The 24,411-nt window shown below is 45.0% G+C and overlaps 1 protein-coding gene across 1 annotated transcript in view; it reads right to left on the bottom strand.

Moving 5' to 3' along the window:
* Positions 1–24,411, bottom strand: part of CWC27 (CWC27 spliceosome associated cyclophilin) — a 365,379-nt gene that overhangs the window by 290,338 nt on the left and 50,630 nt on the right. The window contains exons 5-7 of the mRNA XM_030193180.1: positions 23,288–23,386; positions 22,739–22,839; positions 13,074–13,143 (exon numbers count right to left, since the gene is read on the bottom strand). Coding sequence (XP_030049040.1) covers positions 13,074–13,143; positions 22,739–22,839; positions 23,288–23,386 — 270 coding nt within the window. The remainder of the gene's footprint in view (positions 1–13,073; positions 13,144–22,738; positions 22,840–23,287; positions 23,387–24,411) is intronic.

Below are 24,411 nucleotides of genomic sequence, written 5' to 3'. Positions count from 1 at the left end.
AACTCTCAATCCACTCCAAACACACCTTTAGATTCCCTTTGTGCTCTGCTGACATTAAATGTAAGTTTTTTTTTTTTTAAAGCAATCCTATTTCGACCTTTGTGTATATTTACAATTGGACAGTGGAGGAGTGGCCTAGTGGTTAGGGTGGTGGACTTTGGTCTTGGGGAACTGAAGAACTGAGTTCGATTCCCGGCACAGGCTGCTCCTTGTGACTCTGGGCAAGTCACTTAACCCTCCATTGCCTGCCGCATTGAGCCTGCCATGAGTGGGAAAGCGCGGGGTACAAATGTAACAAAAATAAATTAAAAAATTTACCGCTTGCCAATTTTACGTTTTTTAAAAATTGCTTTGTATTTTTTTATACATATGCACATTGCCACCAGTTCACCAGGTTATTTTTGACATGTTTTATGCTTTAGACATATTAATCCCCATTCCATTATTTATCAACTGATATTTATCAACTGATATGGCTAGAATTTCTCTCTGAATTAATTTATTGGACACGTGGATATCATAAGTTGAAACTGAATTCAGAAAAAGCTAAGATTTTATGTTTTGATATAAAACCAGAGAACATTCCAAAATTGATTAAAGTGAGTTCATGTGATTTTACTATTTCAAAAGTTATTAGCATTTTAGGAGTTCAGATTGACAGTATGGTGTCACTGGAAGATCAGGTAAATACACTAGTCAAAAAGTGTTTTATTAAGATGAGGAAGTTGCAAATGATAAGAAAATACTTTGATAGGCATCATATTGGGTATTTAACACATGCTCTTATATTATCTTATCTTGAATAATATAATCTGATATACCTAGGTTGTATTAAGAAGCTGCTGAAGAGATCGCAAACGGTGCCGAATACAGCGATTCGTTTAATATTTGGCCTCTCTAAATGTGAGCGTATATCACCTTATTATGATAGGTTACACTGGTTGCCAATTGAGACCAGAAAGCGAATGCTACATACCTGTAGAAGGTATTCTCCGAGGACAGCAGGCTGATTGTTCTCACTGATGGGTGACGTCCACGGCAGCCTCTCCAATCGGAATCTTCACTAGCAAAGGCCTTTGCTAGTCCTCGCGCGCCCATGCGCGGCCGTCTTTCCGCCTGAACCGGCTCGTGTTCGTCAGTCCCATATGTAGCAAGACAAAAATAAGGAAAGACACAACTCCAAAGGGGAGGCGGGCGGGTCTGTGAGAACAATCAGCCTGCTGTCCACGGAGAATACCTTCTACAGGTATGTAGCATTCGCTTTCTCCGAGGACAAGCAGGCTGCTTGTTCTCACTGATGGGGTATCCCTAGCCCCCAGGCTCACTCAAAACAACAAACATGGTCAATTGGGCCTCGCAACGGCGAGGGCATAACTGAGATTGACCTAAAACTTATCCAACTAACTGAGAGTGTAGCCTGGAACAGAATAAACATGGGCCTAGGGGGGTGGAGTTGGATTCTGAACCCCGAACAGATTCTGAAGCACTGACTGCCCGAACCGACTGTCGCGTCGGGTATCCTGTTGCAGGCAGTAATGAGATGTGAATGTGTGGACAGATGACCACGTCGCAGCTTTGCAGATCTCTTCAATAGTGGCTGACTTCAAGTGGGCCACTGGCGCAGCCATGGCTCTGACATTGTGAGCCGAGACATGACCCTCAAGAGCCAGCCCAGCCTGGGTGTAAGTGAAGGAAATGCAATCTGCTACCCAACTGGATATGGTGCGTTTCCCCACAGCCACTCCCCTCCTGTTGGGATCAAAAGAAACAAACAATTGGGCGGACTGTCTGTTGGGCTGTGTCCGCTCCAGATAGAAGGGCAATGCTCTTTTGCAGTCCAATGTGTGCAGCTGACGTTCAGCAGGGCAGGAATGAGGACGGGGAAAGAATGTTGGCAAGACAATTGACTGGTTCAGATGGAACTCTGACACCACCTTCAGCAAGAACTTAGGGTAAGTGCGGAGGACTACTCTGTTATGATGAAATTTGGTGTAAGGGGCCTGGGCTACCAGGGCCTGAAGCTCACTGACTCTACGAGCTGAAGTAACTGCCACCAAGAAAATGACCTTCCAGGTCAAGTACTTCAGATGGCAGGAGTTCAGTGGCTCAAAAGGAGGTTTCATCAGCTGGGTGAGAACGAAATTGAGATCCCATGACACTGTAGGAGGCTTGACAGGGGGCTTTGACAAAAGCAAACCTCTCATGAAGCGAACAACTAAAGGCTGTCCTGAGATCGGCTTACCTTCCACATGGTAATGGTATGCACTGATTGCACTAAGATGAACCCTTACAGAGTTGGTCTTGAGACCAGACTCAGACAAGTGCAGAAGGTATTCAAGCAGGGTCTGTGTAGGACAAGAGCGAGGATCTAGGGCCTTGCTGTCACACCAGACGGCAAACCTCCTCCGTAAAAAGAAGTAACTCCTCTTAGTGGAATCTTTCCTGGAAGCAAGCAAGATACGGGAGACACCCTCTGACAGACCCAAAGAGGCAAAGTCTACGCTCTCAACATCCAGGCCGTGAGAGCCAGAGACCGGAGGTTGGGATGCAGAAGCACCCCTTCGTCCTGTGTGATGAGGGTCGGAAAACACTCCAATCTCCACGGTTCTTCGGAGGACAACTCCAGAAGAAGAGGGAATCAGATCTGACGCGGTCAAAAAGGAGCAATCAGAATCATGGTGCCGTGGTCTTGCTTGAGTTTCAACAAAGTCTTCCCCACCAGAGGTATGGGAGGATAAGCATACAGCAGACCTTCCCCCCAGTCCAGGAGGAAGGCATCCAATGCCAGTCTGCCTTGGGCCTGAAGTCTGGAACAGAACTGAGGGACTTTGTGGTTGGCTCGAGATGCAAAGAGATCTACCAAGGGGGTGCCCCACACCTGGAAGATCTGGCGCACTACTCTGGAGCTGAGCGACCACTCGTGAGGTTGCATAATCCTGCTCAACCTGTCGGCCAGACTGCTGTTTACGCCTGCCAGATATGTGGCTTGGAGCACCATGCCGTGACGGCGAGCCCACACCCACATACTGACGGCTTCCTGACACAGGGGACGAGATCCGGTGCCCCCCTGCTTGTTGATGTAATACATGGCAACCTGGTTGTCTGTCTGAATTTGGATAATTTGGTGGGACAGCCGATCTCTGAAAGCCTTCAGAGCGTTCCAGACCGCTCGTAACTCCAGGAGATTGATCTGCAGATCGCGTTCCTGGAGGGACCAGCTTCCCTGGGTGTGAAGCCCAATGACATGAGCTCCCCACCCCAGGAGAGACGCATCCGTAGTCAGCACTTTTTGTGGCTGAGGAATTTGGAAACGACGTCCCAGAGTCAAATTGGACCAAATCGTCCACCAATACAGGGATTTGAGAAAACTCGTGGACAGGTGGATCACGTCTTCTAGATCCCCAGCAGCCTGAAACCACTGGGAAGCTAGGGTCCATTGAGCAGATCGCATGTGAAGGCGGGCCATGGGAGTCACATGAACTGTGGAGGCCATGTGGCCCAGCAATCTCAACATCTGCCGAGCTGTGATCTGCTGGGACGCTCGCACCCGAGAGACGAGGGACAACAAGTTGTTGGCTCTCGTCTCTGGGAGATAGGCACGAGCCGTCCGAGAATCCAGCAGAGCTCCTATAAATTTGAGTCTCTGTACTGGGAGAAGATGGGACTTTGGATAATTTATCACAAACCCCAGTAGCTCCAGGAGTCGAACAGTCATCTGCATGGACTATAGAGCTCCTGCCTCGGATGTGTTCTTCACCAGCCAATTGTCGAGACAGGGGAACACGTGTACCCCCAGCCTGCGAAGCGCCGCTGCTACTACAGCCAGGCACTTCGTGAACACTCTGGGCGCAGAGGTGAGCCCAAAGGGTAGCACACAGTACTGGAAGTGACGTGTGCCCAGTTGAAATCGCAGATACTGCCTGTGAGCTGGCAGTATCGGGACGTGTAGGCGTCCTTGAAGTCCAGAGAGCATAGCCAGTCGTTTTCCTGAATCATGGGGAGGAGGGTGCCCAGGGAAAGCATCCTGAACTTTTCCTTGACCAGATATTTGTTCAGGGACCTTAGGTCTAGGGGGGATGTGTCCCATCCTGTTTTCTTTTCCACAAGGAAGTACCTGGAATAGAATCCCAGCCCTTCTTGCCCGGATGGCACGGGCTCGACCGCATTGGCGCTGAGAAGGGCGGAGAGTTCCTCTGTAAGTACCTGCTTGTGCTGGAAGCTGTAGGATTGAGCTCCCGGTGGGCAATTTGAAGGTTTCGAGGCCAAATTGAGGGTGTATCCTTGCCGGACTATTTGAAGAACCCAACAGTCGGAGGTTATGAGAGGCCACCTTTGGTGAAAAACTTTCAACCTCCCCCCGACCGGCAGGCCGCCCGGCACTGATACGTTGATGTCGGCTATGCTCTGCTGGAGCCAGTCAAAAGCTCGCCCCCTGCTTTTGCTGGGGAGCCGCGGGGCCTTGCTGAGGCACACGCTGCTGACGAGAGCGAGCGCGCTGGGGCTTAGCCTGGGCCGCAGGCTGTCGAGAAGGAGAATTGTACCTACGCTTACCAGAAGAGTAGGGAACAGTCTTCCTTCCCCCATAAAAACGTCTACCTGAGGAGGTAGATGCTGAAGGCTGCCAGCGGGAAAACTTGTCGAAAGCGGTATCCCGCTGGTGGAGCTGCTCTACCACCTGCTCGACTTTCTCTCCAAAAATGTTGTCCGCTCGGCAAGGGGAGTCCGCAATCCGCTGCTGGATCCTATTCTCCAGGTCGGAGGCACGCAGCCATGAGAGTCTGCGCATCACCACACCTTGAGCAGCGGCCCTGGATGCAACATCAAAGGTATCATATACCCCTCTGGCCAGGAATTTTCTGCACGCCTTCAGCTGCCTGACCACCTCCTGAAATGGCTTGGCCAACTGCCGCACATTGTTCCGCATATGGATGCTCGTGTAGAGCTGGTAAGACTGAATTTTGGCCACGAGCATAGAATAATGGTAGGCCTTCCTCCCAAAGGAGTCTAAGGTTCTAGAGTCTTTGCCCGGGGGCGCCGAAGCATGCTCCCTAGAACTCTTAGCCTTCTTTAGGGCCAGATCCACCACACCAGAGTCATGAGGCAACTGAGTGCGCATCAGCTCTGGATCCCCATGGATCCGGTACTGGGACTCGATCTTCTTGGGAATGTAGGGATTACTTAGAGGCTTGGTCCAGTTCGCCAGCAATGTCTTTTTTAGGACATGATGCATGGGTACTGTGGACGCTTCCTTAGGTGGAGAAGGATAGTCCAAGAGCTCAAACATTTCAGCCCTGGGCTCATCCTCCACGACCACCGGGAAGGGGATGGCCGTAGACATCTCCCGGACAAAGGCCGCAAAAGACAGACTCTCGGGAGGAGAAAGCTGTCTTTCAGGGGAGGGAGTGGGATCAGAAGGAAGGCCATCAGACTCCTCGTCAGAGAAATATCTGATGTCCTCCTCCTCCTCCTCCCACGAGGCCTCACCATCGGTATCAGACACAAGTTCATGAACCTGTGTCTGAAGCCGTGCCCGACTCGACTCCGTGGAAACACGGCCACGGTGAGATCGTCGAGAGGTAGACTCCCTCGCCCGCACCGGCGAAGCTCCCTCCGCCGACGCCGTCGGGGAGCCTTCCTGGGAGGCGGCCACAGTCGGTACCGCAAGCGGCACCGATGTCGGAGACCTCACCCCGGGCGCAACAGCTCTCCCAGGATTTCCGGGAGAATGGCCCGGAGACTCTCGTGCAGAGCGGCTGTGGAGAAAGACATGGAAGCCGATGCAGGCGTCGAGGTCAGAGTCTGTTCCGGGCGTGGAGGCTGTTCCGGGCTGTCCAAGGTGGAGCGCATCGACACCTCCTGAACAGAGGGTGAGCGGTCCTCCCGGTGCCGATGCCTACTGGGTGCCGACTCCCTCGGCGACCCAGAGCTCTCGGTACCGATGCGGGAAGGAGACCGGTGTCGATGCTTCTTTGATTTTTTCAAACGAAGCATGTCACCGGAGCTTCCCGGTACCGATGAGGACGTAGAATCCAGCCGTCTCTTCCTCGGGGCCGAGTCCGAAGAAGGTCGGTCTCGGGGGGGCTGTACCGCAGGAGCCCTCAGGGTAGGGGGAGACCCACCCGAAGGCTCACCGCCACCAGCAGGGGAATGGACAGCCCTCATCTGCACTCCAGTCGAAGCACCACCGTCCGACGACATCAGCAACAGTGGAGGTCCCGGTACCACTGACGCCGACGTAGCCTTTCGATGTCTCGGTACCGACGATGCAGAGGGTTGATACCTCGATGCAGTCGAAGCCAAGGTCGAAGGTCTTGATGCTGCCGACGTCGATGCACTCGATGACTCCGGTGCTGTTGTCGACGAAGAGCCCGAGAACAACACGTTCCACTGGGCCAATCTCGCAACCTGAGTCCTCTTCTGTAAAAGAGCACAAAGACTACATGCCTGCGGGCGGTGCCCAGCCCCCAGACACGAAGCGTGCCTATCAGTGAGCGAGATTACCCGGGCGCACTGGGTGCACTTCTTGAAGCCGCTGGGAGACTTCGATGACATGGGCGGAAAAATCACGCCGGCGAAATCAAAATTCGTAATGGCGACTAAGGGCACCAAAAATAGGGAGAGAGAAAAACCCGTACCGAGGCCCCAAAAAAGGCCTACCCCGAAAGCGAAAGGAAACTTACGTCAGGGAAACAAACTGGACACACGGGAAGGGACAAGACTGAGGTCTTCTCTTTTTTTTTTTTTTTAGCGAAATCGCGAAGACGCGCGAGGGTCAACTTTGAGGGGCGCGAAACGGCGCAAAACACGACCGTCCCGAGCGCGGACAAAAGAAGACTGACGAACACGAGCCGGTTCGGGCAGGAAGACGGCCGCGCATGGGCGCGCGAGGACTAGCAAAGGCCTTTGCTAGTGAAATTTCCGATTGGAGGGGCTGCCGTGGACGTCACCCATCAGTGAGAACAAGCAGCCTGCTTGTCCTTGGAGAATAATTTTTAAACATGTTTGTATTTTTATATAAAACATTATAGGGCCTTGTTCCGGATTATTTTTTGCCTTGTTTTTATTTCAGTGTTGGTTCCAGAATTAGAATAGAAGGCTTGGTATTTTTTTTACAATATTTGCTTTTTCCTAAGTTAAGAGTACAAATCTTTGAAACTTTACTGGCCTTCCAAGCAGCAAGGATCTAGAAGAACTTTCAATGCTTTTTTTCTGTTCCTCAGCATTATCTGACATTTAGAAGGAAGGTTAAAACTGTTCATTTAAAAAATTTGTTCTACAAAAACACTAAATATTTTAGGTTGTGTTATATGGATTTAGAATTGCTGTAATTCCCAGTGACTGTTCTGCCTTCTTACTTTTTGTAACCCGCTCAGAACTGTGAGGTTAGAGCAGGATACAAGTCTGAAATGTAATGTAATGTGATTAGGCAGAGGAGGATAGTGGGAAGGGTGTTCATCTTGAACTTCTCTTTATAGAGGAACATATTTAGATTCGTGAGATCCAGGATGAAGAAGAAGCCTCAAGTCTTGTACGTGTCTCTACTTGTTTCTACGCTTGAGCCAATCCTAGTTTTGCAGCCACAAAGTATTGAATCGCCAACCAGTGCTGCCAGCTTGGTATGGATGCCGGTCGAAAATGAAGCAAGCAATGTTCCGCTTTCCATGAATATGTCCTCTGTAATACTCCGTTAACCAAGTCTACCACAGCCTTCCAATATGTAGTTACTTTCTCGCATGTCCACCAAATGTGATAGAATGTACCCCTATGCCCACATTCCCTCCAACATTGCCCCGACACTCCCGGATACATTTTATGTAGCCGGTCAGGCGTATAGTACCACCAATACAACATTTTAAATCCATTTTCATTCACTGATTGTGCCAAAGATGGTTTAAGTATTTATAATTTGCTTTCCATTCTGCTTTGGAGTATGTGGTCTGTAATGCTTCCTCCCACTGGCTTGATAATGCACCTGTGGGTTGGTACGCCCTAGCAAGGCCAAGTATATGCAAGTTATACCTCCCCTGCCTCCCCCTCTGCTAATGGCTATTTCCATGGCTGTTTCAGCTAGGTCTAACTCGTCCTGTGCTTTCTTTTTTAGGAAGCTACGTAAGTTACAGTAATAGGTGAGATCTCTTTCTTTTAAACCATACTCTTCCTGAAGCTCACTGAATCTGAGCATTTTTCCCTCTTTCCATAGTTGACCCAATGTGCACAACCCAGCTTGGGCCCATACATCAAATACCTTCTCCGATCTCCCCAGTGGAAATCCTGTTGCCCACCTTATTGCCGATAATAGCTCCTCTCAGGGAACAGCTTCTTCCTCACTTGGTACCACGTCCACATTGGATGTTTTAGCCCAATGGGCATCTGCTTAATTATAGGGACCAATTCCTCACCTGGTATCCACAAGATATCCTCAATTGCTCTCCTACCCAACCATGCTCTTTCCCAATGTAACTATTTCTTGGATGCTCCAGGGGACCATTCCGCCAAAATTCGAATTTGTGCTGCCTGATAATACAAGTAAAAACTGGGGACCCCCATTCCTCCTCTCTCCCATGATTGGTACATCATAACAAGCCTTACTCTTGGGGGCGTTTTTTCCATATATATGCAAACATTTTGCGATTGAGTTTTGCAAAAAAGCTATTGGGGATTGGGATCGGAATTGCCATGAACAGATACAGCAATTTCGGAAGCAGCATCATTTTAATAGCATTAATGCGCCCCTTCCAGGAAACATTAAGACCTTCCCATCTATCTAATTCCCTAAATAGTTCTTCAACTTTTTGAGGGAAATTAGCTGCGAACAATTCCTCTATTTGTGTTGTCACCTGTATTCCCAAGTATCGTATGGATTTTGTCGCCCATACAAAAGGGAAAGCGGCCTTAAGGACCTCTAGTTCTTCGGGTGGTACCGTAAGATTAAGAAGAATCGACTTGTCTAGATTGGGTTTAAATCCAGATAATTGCCCATATCACACTAAAGGCTCTACTATCCTCTCTACCGATTTCATTGGGTTCGAGATTGTCAACAGAACATCATCGGCAAACAGCATAAGTTTATGTTCCCTCAAGCCCCTCACCACTCCTGTCACCTCCCCAACTTTCCTAATCATATTGGCCAATGGTTCTAATGACAGGGCAAATAGTAGTGGTGATATTGCACATCCCTGTCTGGTTACCCGCTGAAGGCTAAATGTTTTTGTATGTGTCCCATTGATCTTTATGGTGGCCAATGGAGCCTGATAAAGCAGTCGTAGCCAGCCCAGAAACCTCCCATCAATTCCTACTCACTGTAATGCTGCGAATAGAAACGACCAGTCCACACGGTCAAATGCTTTTTCTGCGTCTATCGATAGCAATACTGCCGGTGTCTGGTCGTCTCTCACCTGTTGGATAACATGCATTAAACACCTTATATTGTCAAAGGTCTGGCGCCCCGCTATAAAACCCGCCTGGTCTGCATGTATTACACCTGGCAGCTGCTTCTGCAGCCTTCGAGCCAAAATTTTTGTGAATATCTTATAATCCACATTTAAAAGTGATATTGGCCTGTATAAGCTGCATAACCTCGGATTTTTCCCTGGTTTTAGTATCAAGGTTATTGCCGCCAGTCTCCAGGTGTCTGGAAGCTTTTGTGAGTCTTCTAGTGCATTAAATAGTTTCTGTAATACTGGTGTAAGGTGTTTACTAAACAGTTTATAGAATCTTGTGGGAAACCCATCGGGGCCAGGAGCTTTACCATTTGCCATATCTGTTATTGCCCACATTATCTCCTCCGATGTGTTGGGTGTGGATAGTTGAGTCGACCCCCCTCTCCCTATCTGAGGCAGCTCTGCCTCCTGTAGGTATTGCTCTATTTCAGCCAACTCCGGGATTTGTTCTGGCTCATATAGGTTGGTGAAGTGATCAAAAAATACCTCATGTATGCGTTCTATTTGTGAGACATAGTCCCCTTCTGCCGTTTGTATGCCCCCTATATAATTACGTTGAGACATTTTTTTAAGTTTGCACGCTAGTAGCCTACCCGCCTTGTCTCCAAATTCAAAATACTCCTGCTGTGCTATTTGCAATTTAGCGGCCAATTCCACCATCTGTAGCTCATTAAGTTTTAGTCTCAATTCCTATATTTTTGCTAATCCTTTAGTATCTTTGGGGTCTTTCTTATGTTGTTGTTCAAGATGTCGTAATTCTATTCTGATGTTATCCTCCTGTTCTGCTCGAGTTTTTGCCAGATGGGCTCTAAAAGCTATTAGTTTCCCTCGGAGTACCGCCTTGAGACCCTCCCTTAGAAATTCTGGGTGGATCCCTCCCACATCATTATATTCCAGGTACTCCAGAATATATTTTTCTATCACTGGAATATTTTTGGTATCTAATAAGAGAGTCTCATCCATCCACCAATATCTGGTACCCACCTGTCGGGTCCCTGCAAATAACTCAAGCACCACTGGGGCATGATCAGACCAGGTGCTGGGTTCAATATATGTCTCCCGCACGCTATTTGCAACTATCGCATCTCCCATCCATCCATCTATTCTGGAGTATGTCCTATATTGAGAAGAATAATATGTGTAGTCTCTTTCTTGCCCATGTTTGGCCCTCCATAAATCTGTCAGACCCCACCTAGCCATGAACCTTTTCCATATTTTCCTATCTGATTTAGCATATACTGCCTGGCCTGTGGAGTTATCCAAGTGTGGGTGGATCGTGAGATTAAAATCTCCGCCCACTATTAGATGGCCTTGCAGATGTCTTTGTAGTTGTTGCTCTATTTTTTCTATAAACAATCCCTGTCCTGTGTTTGGTGCATAAATATTAACAATTGTATATTGAACATTATACAATGATACCAACACTATCAAAAACCTACCTTCTACATCATTTATAATTTGAAGGATCTCCCAAGGGAGTGCGCCACACAGCGCTATTAACACCCCCCTTTGTTTTGAATTGTTTGCACAAGATGAGAAATAAATAGTGGGGTATCGCCTATGACACACCAATTTCTCATAACATTTTTTCAGGTGTTTCTCTTGCAAGAGTACCACATCGGCGTTCAAGCGTACCATTTCTTTGAATGTTAATTGGCGCTTCATAGGCGAGTTAAGGCCCCGCACATTGAGTGTTACACATTTAAACACTTTATCACCCAACATCTAACAATAAGTCACTGTATATACACCACCTCTCCCTCCCCTCCCTCCCTTCCCCATGACCTGATACAGCAGGTCTCTGTTTTTCCCGAGATCATGCCTATGTTGGTGTGGACTTCCGGTCCCGTTTACTTTTCCAGCCTGCCCAGTTTATCTGACCCATCTTTGTTGATTAGTATACTCTAGCCAGTTCCAGTTTATCACGCTATTAGCGCATCATATGGTACTTTTGTATTCCAAAAATAGATGCTCTTTCACGGGCCTCTTCCCGGTATTATTGCATGGTCTGATGCTTGTCTCCGTAGCCTTCCTCGACCTTTCGATACTCGCTGCCACTTCTGTTTGCCATTTCTTTGGAATCCAGATGCTGGCTTCGGTGATGGCGCTTTATCCATCTTTTCCGGACCCAAATACTCATGAGCCTCTTCTAGCGATACCACCTTGCGTTGTTTGCCTTCTTTATAGAATACTAGGGCAAACGGGTGTTGCCATCTGTATTTTATTCCTTCTGCTCTAAGCTTCTCCGTCAGTGGGCGCAGTTCTCCACGCCGTTTTAAGGTGGTGGCCGCTAGGTCTTGAAACAGTTCAATGGGATATGTCTCCCATGTAATTGGGCTAGCTGCTCTGGCTTGGTGCATAACTTCTTCTTTCACTTTAAACTCCGAGAAGCAGGCCACTATGTCTCTTGGCACATTTGCCTTTCTTGACCCCAGCGCCCGATGAGCTCGTTCTAATAGGATATTTTCTGGGGCTATTGCGCGGTCAGGTGTGGAGAGAAGATGGGCCGCTATTGCTTCTACGACTTTTTCACAGTTATTACATTCTGGCAGCTCCGGTAGGCCCCACACTCTAATGTTGGAGCGCCGACTTCTGTTTTCAAGGTCTTCCACCTTATCAGTTAGGAATTTCATGTCCGATTGGCGTTCTGCCGTATGCTGCTCAATCGCTGTTAGGGCTTCTGCGTGTTCTTCTAGCCCCATTTCTACCTCGTTGACCCGATTCCCCAGGTCCTTGATTTCTTCCCTCAGGTCTGCACTTAGTTGTGCAAAATCACGCCGCATCTCTTTTATGTCCTTTTTTATATCCTGGAGCCATGTGCTTAGCTGATCCCATTTGTCCTGCGGGACCTCATTCTCTCCGTCAGCTTCCCGCTCTCTCTGGCTAGCCGGCAATCGAGGGCTTGGCAAGCTCTCTTGGCCGTCCTGTTCTCCGGCCTGCAGTTCTGGCGCACGTTCTCGTTGGCAGTAAGCAAAGTTCGCCAAATCTGCCTTAAGTTTTGTATCCGCCATCTTTCGAGTCGCGAGCCATTCCCCTCTCACTTTCGCAACTTCCACCTCGTTTTGTGGATCGCTTGTTCTATTTTTTTAGCTTGTTTTCGGGCTGGAAGACGGGAGCTCCGCAATCAGACCACCATTGCAGAGCGTGACGTCACCGGAAGTCCCGAATTAGGAAACACTTGAAACAGAACACCTTATTCTTCTCTTGATATACAAAGGGTTCTACTGCTTTGGTTTATAGCTGAAGGATCTAAATAGTAACATACATGGTAACACAGTATATGACAGCAGATAAAGACGTGCTTGGTTCATCTAGTCTGCCCAATAAGGTGGCCAGAGCCACAAATGTCACTCTGTGCAGTTTACACTCCGTCATGATCAAATACTGGCATGACAAATAGGGCAGTCACACAATTATGGAAGAGTGCCCCCGTGCAGATCTGCTGATACACTGTATACATTAAAACAAAAAAAAAAGCTATCACACTATACATTCAAGGATGAAGGAAGGTCAGATATTTTACTATACAGCATTAATAGATGAATACTCCATAGTAACCTATTAAAGAACAATGACAAACCAGAAATGTTTTGAAAATGAGCATATTAATAGGAAAGGCATTTTAAATTGTACCTGACTAGCTTTAATGACTTCTACTTCTTCCTCTTCTGCTTCCTCTCCAAATGACAGCAAGCTAAAATTTCTATTTCAAAGAAATGGATAAATTAACTGATTAATGTGGAGATAAAGAAGATGACTAAGACTGAAAGGCCACATGTAACGCAACAAGATCATTCCTATACACAAGGGCTATTCTTTGTGTCTTTTCTAAATTCATATGGCAAAATATTTACGTCCAAGCTTTTGTGTTCATTATTGCTACAGGATCAGTCACATTGCTTTTTCTGTATAAATTCATTTTTCTGTATAAATTCACTTTATCAACAAATTCTAAGGCAGTTATTCATCTTAGTAAAAGGAAAAAATATGTACAGTATGCTTAACATTTTCCCTATAAGAGGTGAACTGTACTATGACCACACACACAGTAGTATACCCTTTAACTGAAAATTCTGGAAATTTTGCTTTTAAAGTAATTTTTTCGCTACATTGTGTGCTTGCAGACTTCAAAGCGATGTTACATGATGACATTTCTTTGTGAACAGTGAGATAAGTAGGCTACAGGAAATGGATTTTCAGAAACAAGTAGACAAGAAAACAAATGAAGACTGAGAGCATGAGATATGATTTCTGGTATATTTATCTATCAATTGCAAGATATATGAAGCATTACTCATAAGGACAAAGCTGTCCTTAGAAAGATGAGATTTGATTTACCTGTTAATTTCCTTTTGTTAAGTCCTGCCAGGCCAGTCCAGACAAGTGTGTTATGCTTCCCTGCCAGCAGATGAAGCCAGAGAAAAACAGCTCACAGTTCACTTTACTCCTCTTATAGTGGGCTGGTGCTCCCTTTAGTTCCTCAGTAAGCTAAGACAACTTAAGGCAATTGTTATGTTTTGGGTTTCCAATTTTAAAAAACCAAACCTGATGCAGTCAAAATCAGCTTTTCATGGTCACTAACCCAGTTATGAAATAAATCCCGTGCACCAAGGGTAAGACTAACTAACCCAGTTATGAAATAAATCCCTTGCACCAAGGGTAAGACTACCTTAAGAGTGGGCTAAAGCCTTCCTAAGCTCAATCAGGGCAAGGCCCCTGGACCAACTCCTGAGAGCCGTCGCCAACCAAGGGACTGAATCATGAGACGATAGGCCGTAGCCTTCTTTTCAACACCCTGCTGCACCAGACCATCCTGAATTGTCTACCAGAGGCAGAAAAGTACCAACAAGTTCCAGTGCTGTACCACTCCTTATATTGATCATGATGTCACTAAACGGTTAATGTTCATTTCCTCCATCTGCTAGTTGGGGGGTATAACCCACTCATCTGGATTGGTCTAGCAAAATGATAATGAAGAGACCCTTAGCAATAGTAGAGCAACATTCAAAGCCTGTCAAAATCATGGTTAAAATGTATGCAGAGGAGAAAAATGGGGGGGAAGGTGGGGGGAGAAGGCAAACATAAAAGGAATGGATGGGAGGAGTCCCCCAAGGAACCATACTTACTGCACACAGCCCTAGGTGGGTCCGCTATGGACCGAAGTCTTCATCCTCGAAGACCAAAGCCTGTAGGCTGTAAGTTTTAGGGAGTGGGAGAGGGGAAAATGGTGTACTTCATGACTCTGCCTGCATTTCACACCTATTGATCATTGTATTTCCTTCCTACTCTTTTGATGTTGTTTTATAATGTAAACTGCTCAGAAAGCCTAATTGGGCAGTATATCAAAATTTCAATAAACAAATGTTTCCTGTGTTTTTCACCTCCATGTTATTTTCTTTGGATGAGCAAGAGGAAGGGGCAATCTGGATTTATCCATTGACAACTTATAGAGGATCCCCTGAAAGCCAACCAACAATTCCAAAACTCCTACATGCTAAGACATCTGATGTGCTAGGTGCATCATCAAAATGGCGACACACTGGGTGGGACTTGACTACCATATAAGGGGGAAAAATTCCCTTATATGGTAGTTAGGCCTTGTCCAGTCTATACCAAGATGTACTAGGTAGAGTGCCACCATTTTGATAATGCACCCAGCAGGAGGATGGAATAGGATTCCCTCCTTCCTCCTTCAAGGTAGACCACAGGAGTAGTCTTTGGGGGGGGGGGGGGGGGGTGGCCAGGGGTCCCACTGGACCACCAGGGTTTTACCTTTTTTCGTGGGATGGGGAGTCTGGGGTCCACTGGACCACTAGGGCTTGAGTCTTTGGAGGAGTGGGGGGTCTGGGGTCCATCGGACCACCAGGGATTGAGTGACGAATGGGCTGCTTCACAAGCCCTAATAACAGCTCTGAGATAGCGTAAGGTTTGCAATTGGAGGAGCGCCCTTCTTTGGTGCACTGCCCACTGAGCATTGGGGAGAAAATAGCGAATGAACTCATCAGCATGCATTTGCATGCCTACTGCGCTATTCCATCCCTTGCTCTGGGCCTCTGAACATCCTGCACCAGTAAACACAGTTGCTAGTCTGGCACTAATGGCCTCTAGCATCCGCGTTTACTTTTGAACATCAGGGCCTCAGACTCTTTTGGCTACAAGAAAGACTGAGAACTTAGAGAATTATGCAAGGTCCCTCAACTTAAGGACAGAAATTCTCCAATTACATGTTTGATGTCTCCTACTGCTATGTTTCAGATATATGAAGGATATTTATAAAATATCTGAAAATGCTTTTCCTCCAAGAAGTAAAGTGTATCATTTGTTATCACACTTTGAGGAATGTTTGCAGGGACTGGTGGGACAGCAATCTGTGGATAGTTTGGATCTAACTTTATTTCTGAAGAAATCAAAAGTAGAAAATCTGCAGAGAAGGTGCTTTTAACTTGTGTATTTCTTTAGACTGTGATCGAGTTCTTTGCTCTTTTTTTCAACATAAAAATATACTTTTTATGGGAAGCAAAGAAGATTTTGTCTATATGCAATCAGGGAATGCTTTTATTTTAAGTTATCCTTGCAAATGCCTAATGAGATTGAATATTGTTAAATATGTTTTCTATGAAAATGATAAAGGGAATGGGACGAATTCCCTATGAGGAAAGGCTGAAGCGTCTAGGGCTCTTCAGCTTAGAGAAGAGACGGCTTAGGGAAGATATGATAGAGGTCTATAAAATAATGAGTGGAATGGAAAGGTTAGATGTGAAGCGTCTGTTTACTCTTTCCAAAAATACTAGGGGGCATTCGATGAAGCTACAAAGTAGTACATTTTTAAACGAATCGGAGAAAATATTTCTTCAATCAACATGTAATAAACTCTGGAATTCGTTGCCAGAGAATGTGGTAAATACAGTTAGCTTAATGGGATTTTAAAAAGGTTTGGGCGGCTTTCTAAAGGAAATGTCCATAGACCATTATTAAAATGGACTTGGGGAAAATCCACTGCTTATTTCTGGGATAAGCAGCATAAAATGTTTTGTATTTTTTGGGATCTTGCCAGGTATTTGTGACCTGGATTGGCCACTGTTGGAAACAGGATGCTGGGCTTGATGGACCTTTCGTCTGTCCCAGTATGGCAATACTTATGTACTTATGAGTCCTCCCGATAACTGTTTTTCAAACACTTGCTTCAACCTCTGCAATTGTGACTTAAGGGCTTGGAAGGTGGTTTATGGAATCTTCTTCACTCTTTTATAATTTCTATTTATATTTTCTTACATTTACTCCTGGGTTTCCTGGTCCTTTTACGTTGAAACCCTCTGCTCAATGTGCAGCAGCAGCTAAGAAAGCAAATAGAATATTAGGTATTATTAGGAAAAGAATGGAAAACAAAAATGAGGACGTTATAATGCCTTTGTATCTCTCCTTGATGCGACCACACCTCGAATACTGTGTGCAATTCTGGTCACCGCATCTCAAAAAAGATATGGTGGAATTAGAAAAGGTACAGAGAAGGGCGACGAAAATGATAAAGGGGATGGGACGACATCCCTATGAGGAAAGGCTAAAGCGGCTAGGGCTCTTCATCTTAGAGAAAAGACAGCTGAGGAGAGATATGATAGAGGTCTATAAAATAATGAGTAGAGTGGAATGGGTACACGTGAATCGTTTGTTTACTCTTTTCAAAATAGTAGGACTAGGGGGGAATGCAATGAAGCTGCATGTCTGATTTCACGTACTCCGAAATATGATCACATATTGCCAGTATTGAAATTTCTTCACTAGCTGATGAATGACAAAGATACAATTTAAGGTATTGACTCTTGTCTTTAAAGTGATTAATAATGAAATCCCTTCTATTTTATCTACTATGCATAAGCTGCATAAATCAACACGAAGCTTCTGGTCCATGCATAAACGCCTACTTGAAGTTCCTATTTTTCGTACAGTTAGTCTCCTTGACCTTCGTTCTTCTACTTCTCAGGTTACTGGCCCAAGATTATGGAATCCACCACCTTTGGATTTACGTAAAATTGACTCCCTCATGCCTTTTAGGAAACAACTCAAGACCTATCTCTTTCAAAATGCATACTCATGATGCTTTTATTTCAATGCAGAATAACTAATATGATTCAGGTTTTGAAACTTAGACAAAGCTCTCATTTAATTTTGTATTATGGTAAAAATTATATGCTGTGTTATTCAGTTAATTATGTGTTTTAATTGTAATTTTAATTATAAAACATCATTAATATATTTAGTTATTTATATTAAAATTAAATACATAAATACATAAAATAAAATGGCCTATCACAAACCAGGCAAAGGGAACTGGCAGCTATGCTGAGCTGCCGGCTCCCACCAGCAGTGCAGTATCTGCCAGTCAGCATGCTCAGGCCAGCACACTTCTGACCACACATAGGTAAATAAAGCTGGAAAGCCCATATCCTCCAACCTTTTTTTTCCCCTAAGGACCTAGGCTACCCAGAGATGAAGGGTGCCCCTGGGAAGGGGTATTGGGACCCAGAATCCTGTAGGCAAGGACCCTGTGGGGATCGAGCCTGATCACCACCTAACAGGCACCTGTAAGTGCTGTCTGGTGGCTGCAAAGCCCTAGTTTCATGATCAACTGGCCTTAGCTGATGGACCGTGGGCAGGAGTGAGGCGGTTAGGCTCAGTCATTGAGCTAGGTCAAAGGATCAGTGGACTGGGAAGCTAGGCCTAGGATCAGCACCAGCCTGCTGAAGGTAGAAAAATACTAGAAAGTTCCAGGAAAGCACCAGCCTATATGCCATTGATGTCACTAGAAGTTTAGCTCTTTACCTGCATCTGCTGGTAAGAAAGAGGACACAATTCCACTTGTCCAGACTAGTATGACTGGGAAGCTAAGGAACAAGATCTTTGCTGAAATGAATATCTTAGTATGTCTTGATGATTTTCATGTAGCAAAAGCATGAATTAGCTAATTTCAACTAGCATTAAAGAATATATAAACACTAGTAAAAAAAGGCTCATTTCTGTTAGAAATGAAACGGGCGCTAGCAAGGTTTTCCTTGGAGTGTATGTTTCAGAAAGAGTGTGTGTGAGAGATGGAGCGTGTGTGTCAGAGAGAGAATGTGAGAGAGAGAGAGAGAGACAGAGTGTATGTGTTTGTGCGAGAGAGAGAGTGTGTGAGAGACAGTGTTTGTGTTTCTGTGTGACACTGTGTGAGAGAGAGGGACAAAGACAGTGAGTGTGTGAGTGAGAGTGTATGTGGCAGACAGAGAATGAGTGACTGCGTGTGTGGTGTGAGGAACCCCCTCACCCCCTCCCTCTCCCCTGCCCCCTTGCAGCCAGGCATGTGCAGCGACCCTCCTCTCCGCGTGTTCCCCCTGCAGCCACCCATGTCCAGCATCCCCCTGCAGCCACCCATGCCCATCAACCCTCCTCTCCCCCTGCTGCGTCCTTCCTGTCTACCCTGCTCCCCCTGCAGCCACCCATGTGGTCTCAGCCCCCCCCCCCTCAGCATCCCTCCTGTCCCCCTGCAGGCACGCATGTGCAGAGTCCCTCCTCTCTCCCCTGTCCCCAGCCATGTCCAGCGACCCTTCTGTCCCCTTGCCCCCCCTGCAGCTACCCATGTCCAGCGACCCTCCTCTCCTGTGCAGCCACCCATGTCTGAGGACACTCCTCTCCTTTTTCCCTGTTCCTCCCCTGTGGCCAGCCATGTCCATCGACCCACCTGTCCCCCCTGATGACCACCAACCCTTCTGTCCCCCTGCCCGCCCTGCAGTGTCCATCCTGTATCCCCTGTCCCCCTTGCAGGCACCCATGTGGTGTGTGGAGCCCCATCCCTATCTCCCTGTTCCCTGCCCCCCCTGCAGCCACCCATGTGCAGCGACCCTCCCCTCCCCCTGCTTCCTTCCAGCCACCCATGTCCAGCGAGACCCCCCTTCCCCCCCCAGCCGGCGCAGCACCCAAAGAAAGCCCCTTGTCCCCCCCCCCTTCGCGCATCACCCGACCCCCCCACCATGGCACATCACCAAGTCCCTCCCCCCATCAACCCCCTCGCCACCCGCAACCGCTAATACAAACTGTGTCCAGGGGCTGCTGCTTCTGCTATTCAGCAGCAGCAGCCCGTACATAAAGAAAACAAACCAAAAAAATCCTCCTAAAACACATCTCCGTTGAGAAGCATCTCATATTGGCTGAAGTCTCAGCATGCGCTCCTCCTCTCCCCTCTGACGTCTCGGCGTTTCTCCGGGGTCTTCCGGCAGGGGCACTGACGTTGAGGGGAGAGGAGGAGCGGCTGCAGAGACGTCAGCCAATGTGAGTTGGTTCTCCACGGAGGTGCGTTTTAGGAGGTTGTTTTTTTGTTTGTTTTCTTTATGTACGGGCTGCTGCTGCTGAATAGAAGCAGCAGCAGCCGCCGGACAGAGTTTGTATTAGCGGTCGCGGGTGGCGAGGCGGTCGATGTGGGGGGGGGGGGGGGGGGGGGGGGCTTGGTGAAGCGGCGGGGGAGGGGTTGGGTGATGCAGCGAGGAGGGAAGGGGGTAGGGGCTTTCTGATGCCCCGTTGCACGGGTTGTTGTGGCGATGCGGCGGGGGGGGCACTTAGAGGTGCACCGTTGAGGCTGTTTGTGTGTGTGTGTGTGTGTATATGTTTATGTTTATGCGTGTGTATGTATATTTATGTGTGTGTATGTATGCGTGTGTGTATGTTTATGCGTGTGTATGTTTATGCGTGTGTGTATGTATGTGTGTGTGTATGTATGTGTATGTTTATGTGTGTATGTATGTGTATGTTTATGTTTGTGTGTGTGTATGTGTATGTTTATGTGTGTGTATGAGTATGTTTGTGTGTGTATGTGTATGTTTATGTATGTTTATGTGTGTGTATGAGTATGTTTGTGTGTGTGTATGTGTATGTTTATGTATGTTTATGTGTGTGTATGTGTATGTTTATGTATGTTTATGTGTGTGTATGAGTATGTTTGTGTGTGTGTATGTGTATGTTTATGTGTGTGTATGTGTATGTTTGTGTGTGTGTGTATATGTTTGTGTGTGTGTATGTTTGTGTTTTAGTGTGTATGTGTATGTTTATGTGTGTATGTTTATGTATGTGTGTGTGTTTGTGTGTGTATGTGTATGTTTATGTGTGTGTATGTGTATGTTTATGTGTGTGTGTGTATGTGTATGTTTATGTGTGTGTATGTGTATGTTTGTGTGTGTGTATGTGTGTATGTTTATGTGTGTGTGTGTATGTTTGTGTGTGTGTATGTATGTGTATGTTTATGTGTGTGTGTGTATGTGTATGTTTATGTGTGTGTATGTGTATGTTTGTGTGTGTGTATGTATGTGTATGTATGTTTGTGTTTGTGTGTATGTTTGTGTGTATGTTTGTGTGTATGTGTGTGTATGTTTGTGTTTGTGTGTATGTTTGTGTTTGTGTGTATGTTTGTGTGTATGTGTGTGTATGTATGTGTTTGTGTGTATGTTTGTGTGTATGTGTGTGTATGTATGTGTGTGTGTATGTATGTTTGTGTTTATGTGTGTGGGTGTGTGTATGTTTGTGTGTATGTGTGTGTATGTTTGTGTATGTATGTGTGTGTGTATGTATGTGTTTATGTGTGTGGGTGTGTGTATGTTTGTGTGTATGTGTGTGTGTATGTTTGTGTTTATGTGTGTGTATGTTTGTGTGTATGTGTGTGTGTATGTTTGTGTTTATGTGTGTGTATGTTTGTGTGTATGTGTGTGTATGTATGTTTGTGTTTATGTGTGTGGGTGTGTGTATGTTTGTGTGTATGTGTGTGTTTATGTGTGTGTATGTTTGTGTGTATGTGTGTGTATGTATGTTTGTGTTTATGTGTGTGGGTGTGTGTATGTTTGTGTGTATGTGTGTGTTTATGTGTGTGTATGTTTGTGTGTATGTGTGTGTATGTATGTTTGTGTTTATGTGTGTGGGTGTGTGTATGTTTGTGTGTATGTGTGTGTGTATGTTTGTGTGTATGTGTGTGTGTATGTATGTTTGTGTGTATGTGTGTGTATGTTTGTGTGTGTGTATGTGTGTGTGTATGTATGTTTGTGTTTGTGTGTATGTGTGTGTATGTATGTTTGTGTTTATGTGTGTGGGTGTGTGTATGTTTGTGTGTATATGTTTGTGTGTATGTGTGTGTGTATGTATGTTTGTGTGTATGTGTGTGTATGTTTGTGTGTATGTGTGTGTGTATGTATGTTTGTGTGTATGTGTGTGTATGTTTGTGTGTATGTGTGTGTGTATGTATGTTTGTGTTTGTGTGTATGTGTGTGTATGTATGTTTGTGTTTGTGTGTATGTGTGTGTATGTATGTTTATGTGTGTATGTGTGTGTGTATGTTTGTGTGTATGTTTATGTGTGTATGTGTGTATGTATGTTTATGTGTGTATGTGTGTGTGTGTGTGTGTGTGTGTGTGTGTGTGTGTATATGTTTATGTGTGTGTGTGTATATGTTTATGTGTGTGTGTGTGTGTGTATATGTTTATGTGTGTGTGTGGGGTTGCGGGTGGCTTTTGTGGTCGTGTGGTTAGCGAGTTTGCCAGCAGTCTGTAGCGATTCCTAGGCAGGGGGAGGAGTACGGAAACACTCCCTCTGCCTGGGTCGTTGTTTGTTGGAGGGGGTTGCCAGTTGGTAGGGGTGCCTTTATGGATCCCTTTACTCTCTGTGTTCCGCCCTCGAGGGCGGGGCAGAGAGACATGGTGAGTTGGATGGCTTCACCACCATGAACTTACGAACTGTTTAGGGATTTTGCAGATGGCTTCAGCAGGTTGTCTTCAGAATGTTGAGGTAGCGTTTTATGTACAGATGGGGCGTGGCTGAGGGCGGGTCTATGAGTGAGGGTGACTGGTCCTAGCCTATGAAGACTACAGGATTTTTGTGCTTCTCTGCCTTGGAGTGAGCTTCAGAACGTTCAAGGTGCGATTTATTAATATAGATAATATTTAGAAGGATTTTCTATACGGTAAACTACTCCTTTCCTTACCAAACTGTTTGAACTGCAACAAGCCAATTATTTTACTTCCACATATAACATTTAGTTGTGCAGGGCTAGGGAGGACCTCTTACCAATTTATTCAATTTTACATTTTAAATACTATAAAAGATGAACTTAAACAAGTGACAAGATAGATGTCATAAAGAAAGCACAAAGTCCCTTCCTCAGTTCAGATATTACCTCAAATAAACCAGCAAGGTAGCTGAGTAATTTATTAAAAAATGTATTTTCTGATAAACATAGTAGTAAATTTCTATGCATCCTTCTGCTGTTAGCATTATCGCAAAATAAAAATTACTTAGTGCCTTTGGACTTCGGCTTTTTCATATCTTCCTCTTTCTTCTCCTTCAGCTTTTTAATTACTCTTGGGATTATGTCATCAAAGGGATTAAACAAAACCTATAAAGAAGAAATGTTTTTATTTAGTGGGCTTACACTGCTTTTCCTGAAAAAGGCTTCAAAATGGTTTTGGAAAATTACAAAAAATACAATACAAAGACCAAAAAAACAAAACAAAAAAAGAATACCCGATTAAATACCAGAGTATAACAAATCACAGCAGGAGGAGCCTGTTGAGTAGAGCTGCTTCCTGAAATAAAATCCATATCCTTAATTTTACAGTGACGACATGAACAGACAAAAACAACCAAAATTGCTTCATTTATTTATATTTGTACCAAGCATATTAACAACTGAAAACTGTACTAATCTTTCAAATGGAACAGTAGCTAAATTCGCAGATGAATAAAAATACTTCATTTCAATTTATAAAATATGTTGCTTTAGCTTTTTAATTGTTAGTATTTCAGGAAAACAAAACATTTCTTAATAACAAAAAAAGCCTTACCTCACAAGTCTTTATTTTGTGTGGATCAACAGCTCTCTCCTCTGCATCTGTTTCTACTTCTGATAGCCGTAACATATTATATACTGTATCCCCAGTTATCTATGATATTAATAAAATAAAAACTATTAGCAGTATTAATGGAAAACGTAAAATTAACTTTTATAAATGAATTCTAATAGAAGTCAAACTTTGCTAAATTAAATCTGAAATAGGTAAGAAGAATATTTCTATAGGATATCAGACATTTAGTTCAAAATATAAAGGAAGTCTTAATTTACATGAAAGGTATTGCTGGAAATACCATCTTCAGCAGCACATCTATTGAAGGTTTTTTCACATTCTCTGTTTATTGGGCAGGAAAAAAACCTCAAATAGGGACATCTCCATAATAAAAAGATAATCAGACTAGTGGGTAGAGCAGCCCATGCTAAAGCTCCTTATCTCATTGGACATACCACTTCACTCTCCACTGCCCCAGGCGCAAATTATGTATTTTCTTCAAAGCATTTGTAATCCACTTATCACGAAATCTAAGCAGAGTACACTATAAAAGTACATAATAAAATCAAATAAACATCAATATATAGTAAACAAAGAAGAAAAATCAATATTGTATAAATATTGTATTGAATAAACCAAAGTTCAATCACATTGCACTGTCTGAAAGTGTTTCATTGGCTTCCTTTTGAGTTTTGGATTCATTTTATATTGTTGTTGCTGGGTTTGTTTGGGTTTTTTTTTATTCCATAGGGGTGAATTCTAGCTGCCTTTTGCCTCTAGTTCTGGTATATAAATCATCTCTGACAACCTGCCAATGCCTGCAGCATACATTAGTATTGCCATCAGTGTATGTGTGGAAGGTGGAGGAATGAGACGGAGAGTGTGTGTCCAGCTTTCCTTTAAGTGTTCATGCATCATGGAATTAGCTACCTGAGGAGATACAAAGAATTAAGGACTTCTTGTTGTTCTGAGGCAGCTGAAATCTTATTTGTTTTTGCAAGCTTTTCATGGATCTCCTTGAAATAGTTAATTATGATGCTTGTTTTATTTGATTGTATATGTTATGATGTTTGACTACTGGTTTAAGCTATGTTTCACTTATCTACACAACAGATTCTACAAAA

Source organism: Microcaecilia unicolor, chromosome 2 (assembly GCF_901765095.1).
Source record: "Microcaecilia unicolor chromosome 2, aMicUni1.1, whole genome shotgun sequence".
In the NCBI taxonomy this organism is placed as follows: domain Eukaryota; kingdom Metazoa; phylum Chordata; class Amphibia; order Gymnophiona; family Siphonopidae; genus Microcaecilia; species Microcaecilia unicolor.
Note: the sequence above shows the minus strand (reverse complement) of the source record. Positions and strands in the feature narration are given on the sequence as shown.